This window comes from Pavona decussata, unplaced genomic scaffold (genome assembly GCF_977016875.1).
Source record: "Pavona decussata unplaced genomic scaffold, jaPavDecu1.1 SCAFFOLD_21, whole genome shotgun sequence".
In the NCBI taxonomy this organism is placed as follows: domain Eukaryota; kingdom Metazoa; phylum Cnidaria; class Anthozoa; order Scleractinia; family Agariciidae; genus Pavona; species Pavona decussata.
Window position 1 is genome coordinate 3,488,768 of NW_028145444.1, and position 6,491 is coordinate 3,495,258.

Genomic DNA, 6,491 nt, shown 5'->3' on the forward strand with positions numbered 1-6,491 from the left:
TGCTACAATTTTTGGTACCTATTACAATACTTTCCTGCTAGTAAAAACTGATAGTATAAAGCAAAGATTAGTGTGAATAGCTACATCAGTAAGGTGGGGCATCTTCTTCTGTCCTTGTATTATCCTCAAGTAATACAAAATTGTATACATAAAATGAGTACATTTTTTGTATGTCAATGGGGTACCATTCCAGTTAAACGCTGGCGGAGACACTCCATATGAAGTTTTATTGGGTACCCCCTCCCCCCCGGGGCAGTTCCGGGGTAGGGGCACCCCGAGTACACAAAGATAATAAAGCAACGGAATACTGAGACACGGTTTAGTGGGTAGAGAAATGGCTCTGTACCTGACATCATTGCAAATGTGTCTGGCATTTCAAACTACGGCGTTTGCTTTTAAAAGATAACACAAGCATTAAATTATTGTTAAACAAAACACAACTAACAAGAATTATATGCGACGTTGTAAATAAAATGCAAGGACTTAGCCAAATGCGATAGCTTGGTATTTTAAGATTTAAAAAAATGGTCGTTACTTGATGTAAAAAATGCAAACAACTGCTACAAAATGTAACATCATAAGAAAAATTGTGAAAATATAATGGGTCAGGTGGGATAAAACATCAATAACAACAACAGTAGTAAATGCGTCACTACCTGATGTATGATCACTGGCCGGTCCAGTATTCCAGCTTGGTGTGCTGTACCGCTCTCTCATCCAGTTAAAAGTGAAATTGATAGAAGAATTGTGCGTCCACAGACACAAGTGCAGGTCAAAGTCGCAATTTCCTTGAAAGAAACGCAAAAAGCATTAAAGAGCTCGATACAGCTAACCTGATGGTTCAATTTTCTTCGTTTCACAAAACACAAAGTGTTTCACGTACCTTGAGGAGTCAGTCCACTTTCCGTTTGTTCCTCACACATCCCATCAGTGAATGTTACATCATCCACAGCTATATCGCCTGCAAAGCTTCTACCAACAGTTGCTGTCAATACGATCTAAAATGGAATTTGGCATAATATAAATAATACTCGCCTTTAGGGGCGAGGCCAAAATCACTATTAACCCTACTTCGCAAGTATAAAAAGCTATGACAATGACACTTGGAGGAGAGATAGTTCGTCCATCTTGAATTTCTGGATTTCTCCAAAACTTCAGGAAAGTGCCAAAACTAAGCGAAACGTAATCAGAATCAATAAAGTGACACTCATATGGGCTAAAAGCATAAGACTTCATTTTAAATAAGGATTTTCCATTTTCTTAAAAAAAAAAAAAACGGCCTGTCAAAAGTTGGTTGCCATGGCAAAGTTGATTAACACTAACCGATGGCATCAACTTGTTTCCAGATAAAGTTCCTAAAAGTCCTAAAGTTTCAGGCCGTTTAATGTTTGCTCAAATGTTAAAAAGAAAAGAGTTATCTAGGTTCAAAGTCGCCGCCGGCAGAATCCGCCCCACCCCCGGTCTAGATAGGGTTAAGGTTATTTCCTATGGACGAGGAAATATTTTCATTCGATCAAAATAATGTTTACTGTTAAATCAAAAATTTCGAGAAAAAAAAACTTCAAAACTAAAATTAATACAGCTCTTTAAGCGAAAATGGAAAATAAATGCAACGGAAGAAATCACTCCTAATGACTTACCACCCCGAGCCTGACAACCTTTTGTTAATTAATGTGCAGCTGTCTCAGTCATGTCATGGCGTTCAATACCCGATTAATTCAATAGAACAGGCCTCAATCGTTTGGGAGTTTAAGAGCTCGTGGTATTTCATAATGTAAAAATATTGCTAAAAAATTACATTTTTGTTAGAAACTACATTTATTTAGCAGTCCATTAATATATTTATTTTATTTTAATTTTCTAAAACCCGCGCCAATGAATTTTTTGCTGAAGGACACCGTCGAAAGTAGGAAGTATCCTTAAACGTCCAACATTAGCAGCTACGTTGGATATCTATTAAGTGCAATTAGCCGTAGGTTCCTTTGTCGTCATTTCTTCGTGGTTCTTAGTTCCCTTTAATCAGGAACCTTGCCAAACATGATCGTATTTTTTTAATGAACTGAAGGTTGTTCAACTATCCCATGGGAATTTTGTCTTCAGTTCACACAACGAAAACCATACAATTTGTGCCTTATTCAAGAAGACCCCCAAGAACCTCCCACCAAACGCGTTCTTCCTCATCAGTGATGTACCCAGAAAGTAATTTAGGGTTGGATTCCAAGACACGTGATTTGGGATCCCGGATTAAGGCTTAAAGTGTTCGTTAGTATCCGGGGTGCAGCTCCTTCCCCCATCGCCAACAGAGATGTGCCGCTTTTTGTAACACTTCCGCAGAGAAATTCGCCATAAATATGAAACTTAGCCTACCTGAAATTCATCACCAATGTAACCAATATTGATGCTAGCTTCTCTCCACCTGTTTCCACGTTGCCCTTTCATTGTCCATAGCGTGACCGCTTCATTTATCGTTGCTTCTAACGTTTGAAGAGAGACATCAAGACTTCCTATATCACTTCCATACATGTGGTAATAGAAGCGAAAGCATACGGGACCACGCATGAAAGGACTTAGTAGCTTCGATGTTTGATTTTCTCTTCTCGGATACGATGCCTCAATATAGATGTATTTTCCACCTCCTAAAACAATAAAAGATTGTACAATAAACGCCGTAAAACTCTTGACTTGATTGGTGTAACGGAGTTTGGGATTGGAGGACATACGAACGAATGTCAGTAATTGAATCTGTGGTATGTCTGGCGCACGTGATCAGATTCCGGAGTCCAGCCAGAGTGACTGGTCAACAAAGTTTTGAAAACTTTCTTGACGAGTGGCAAAAATTTCGCAGAAAAGCAACTGCTAACTGTCCGATGAAAAATCAGACAACAACCATTGCAATTGACCTCAGCAAGACAAAACGAGAGGCACACTCTTTCGAATGTTTGATATAGTTTCTCAAACCATTCACATTTTGTATGTTTGCCGATCAGTGTGGATTTGAGGTTGTTAAAAATTAGACTGCAAGCAGTCCCTTTCTGGATAGTAGAGAGGTCGCGCGAAATAGCCGAGCGCGAAAAAACTCTTCTCGTTTATTTCTCCTCGCTCCAGTCTCGCTGCGCTGTGAGCGCACTCTCTCGACTGACCAGAAAGGGACTGCTTGCAGTCTAGTTAAAAATTGGATACTGGATGAAATGCAAAAAATGTAGTACCTGCAATAAACTATTACTTGTAAAACGAGTGAAAATGAGACTTTTACTTAGTTACCAGTATGATCCGAACTCGGACCTGTTCCTTGGCTTCGATTTCCACCATTCCTGGCGTACCAGTTAAATTGGTCCCAAGGAGGTGCAACATTACGCCATCCGCAAAAGCTCTGATCGAAGGTACAGTTTGCTACTAAAGAATGAAAAAATATACGTAATTGAAAAACAAAAAAGATAAAAAAAAAAGATAAGAAATCGTCTATAATGAAATAAGACTATGGATCAGAGAAGCATAACCAAATTGATTATAAGCACATAAAAAAAAAACAGGGTAGGTAATCTATTTATTAGAGTTCAAAATGATTGTATACAGTCAGAAGCATTTAAAGGGCATTTACAAGAAATAATAGTAAATAAGTACATAAATAAATAAATAAATAAATAAATAAATAAATAAATAAGGTAAATAAATAAATAAAATAAATAAAGTGAAATCGATAGAAGAACTGTGCGTCCACCGACACAAGTGCAGGTCAAAGTCGCAATTTCCTTGAAAGAAACGCAAAAAGTTAATAAAGAGCTTGATACAGCAGACCTGATGGTTCAATTTTCTTTTTTCACGAAACACAAAGTGTTTCACGTACCTTGAGGAGTCAGTTCCTCACACATCCCATCAGTGAATGTTACATCGTCCACAGCTATATCGCCTGCAAAGCTTTTACCAACAGTTGCTGTCAATACGATCTAAAATGGCAAGTGACATTATATAAATAATACTCGCCTTTAGGGGCGAGGCCAAAATCACTATTAACCCTACTTCGCAAGTATAAAAAGCTATGACAATGACACTTGAAGGAGAGATAGTACGTCCATCTTGAATTTCTGGATTTCTCCAAAACTTCAGGAAAGCGCCAAAACTAAGCGAAACGTAATCAGAATCAATAAAGTGACGCTCATATGGGCTAAAAGCATAAAACTTCATTTTAAATAAGGATTTTCCATTTTCTTAAAAAAAAAAAAAAAAAAACGGCCTGTCAAAAAGTTGGTTGCCATGGCAAAGTCAATGAACACTAACCGATGGCATCAACTTGTTTCCAGATAAAGTTCCTAAAAGTCCTAAAGTTTCAGGCCGTTTAATGTTTGCTCAAATGTTAAAAAGAAAATAGTTATCCAGGTTCAAAGTCGCCGCCGGCAAAATCCGCCCCACCCCCGGTCTAGATAGGGTTAAGGTTATTTCCTATGGCCGTGAGAATGTTTTCATTCCATCAAACTAATGTGTACTGTTAAATCAAAAATTTCGAGAAAACAAAACTTCAAAACTGAAATTAATACAGCTCTTTACATGAAAATGGAAAATAGATGTAACGAAAGAAATCACAAAGGTGTCACAATCTTCTAATGACTTACCACCCCGAGCCTGACACTCTTTTGTTGATTGATGTGCAGCTGTTTCAGTCATGCCATGGCGTTCAATACCCGATTAATTTAAAAGAACAGGCCTCCTGTCGTTTGCGAGTTTAAGAGCTCGTGGTATTTCATAATGTAAAAATATTGCTAAAATTACATTTTTGTTAGAAACTACATTTATTTAGCAGTCCATTGATATATTTATTTTGTTTTAATTTTCTCAAATCCGCGCGAATGAATTTTCTGCTGAAGGACACCGGCGAAAGTAGGAAGTATCCTTAAATGCCCAGTTTCACCCATTCGGCTTTGCAACCTTTTATTATTGTTTACAAGCGCTTCTATTGTTTAGTCTTGCGATCTGATTGGTTTACCAGAATATTCCCGCTGGGATGAAAGTCCTGGTGCATTTAAAATAAATCAGACTAGGCAAATCGGACTGTTTGATTTCGTTTCGGTCGCTCCGATTTATTTTAATCTCTGCACCTATAAGAAATATTTACGATCCAAAGCGCTCGAGTTCTTTGTACTCCTTTGTGTAAAATTCTCGGCGAACGAAAGTCGAGGGTTTGGTTCGTTTTTCTGCATTCGTTCCTTTGAGCGACGCGGCGAAACAGTCGAACAGTTACAACCGGCAGCCCTCAACATTAAATAATAGGCCTTATCATGGTTTTCGACGCCATTTTGACGAGTAGACAAACAGGCTTGTAATAACAGTGTTTGTATGGAAATCCGATGTCAAATAATTTTCATAAAACATCGCTTTTGAAAAATTCGTGAATTGGAAACTTTTGGCATTAGGAAAAGGATTTTAAGAAAAAAATTAGAGGGATGTAGCTGTGCCAGCAAGCGTCCAGTCGTGTTTTGAACTTTCCATACATTTCGCTGTATTTTTTTTTTCGGGAACTATTTTTAGTAGCAGTCACGGCTGTTTCGCTTCACAGACAAATGTATAGAAAGTTCAAAACACGACTGGACGCTTTCTGGCACAGCTACATCCCTCCATTTTTTTTCTTAAACTCCTTTTCCTAGTGCCAAAAGTTTCCAATTCATGAATTTTTCAGAAGTGATGTTTTATGAGAATTATTTAACATCGGATTTCCATACAAACACTGTTATTTCAAGCCTGTTTGCCTACGAAAACGGCGTCGAAAACCGTGATAAGACCTTAATTTTGTTTGAAGATTTTCATTCTATTGTTGTATAAGTTAGACAGTAATCTTAAAGGGTCCTTTCGATTATTATTGAAGCTGACATAAAAAGAAATTATCAGTGCTGGATTCAATGTTAGCTCAGTTAATATCGCTTTCAAAATAAGAGCGCGATTCGCCTATCCGGTCTATCGCACTATCATGAAATTATTTCTACCTTTGATGATAAAGCAATGATATAGCTACGAATGAATCTGCAGCTTACTAAGCAAATGAGTATTTTAATTTATTTGCCCCTGCCAATAGAAACAAACGAAGAAACGCCACCTTGAAAACCATACAGTTTATTACGTCTCGTCGCAACGCTGTTTACATGAATCGGCGGGGAGAATAAATCGAATGGAGTTAAAAAAAAAAAAAAAAAAAAAAAACTTACGTGTCAAGGTCATACATCCGTAGAAATCAGGAAATTCGCTACAACAGATGCATGCATGGAGACAAAAAATCCTCCCGCTCCTTTAATGCAGAATAAAGGCTATGCGAAGAGTCTCTGAGACAAATATATTCCTTCGGAATAACCGAACTGTACAACTACATTGTCAACGGTGAGATGTTACTTAGAAGCGACCGACGATTTTCCGATTTTTCTTTCCACACGAAGACTGTTCTTGAAAATATCCACATAAATAAAGCGAGAGGATATTATACAAAGCTTAGTGACACGAAAAATAGTGAT

The 6,491-nt window shown here is 37.7% G+C and overlaps 1 protein-coding gene across 2 annotated transcripts in view; it reads right to left on the reverse strand.

Annotated features, from left to right (window-relative positions):
- LOC146486268 (MAM and LDL-receptor class A domain-containing protein 2-like) overlaps window positions 1–3,951 on the reverse strand; it is an 80,452-nt gene extending 76,501 nt beyond the window's left edge. For both annotated transcript variants that reach the window (XM_085099734.1, XM_085099723.1), the window contains exons 1-5: window positions 3,845–3,951; window positions 3,262–3,393; window positions 2,368–2,636; window positions 884–998; window positions 657–788 (exon numbers count right to left, since the gene is read on the reverse strand). In XM_085099734.1, the coding sequence (XP_084955860.1) occupies window positions 657–788; window positions 884–998; window positions 2,368–2,636; window positions 3,262–3,393; window positions 3,845–3,869 (673 nt within the window). In that variant the 5' untranslated portion in view covers window positions 3,870–3,951. The remainder of the gene's footprint in view (window positions 1–656; window positions 789–883; window positions 999–2,367; window positions 2,637–3,261; window positions 3,394–3,844) is intronic.
- Window positions 3,952–6,491: the final 2,540 nt, after the last annotated feature.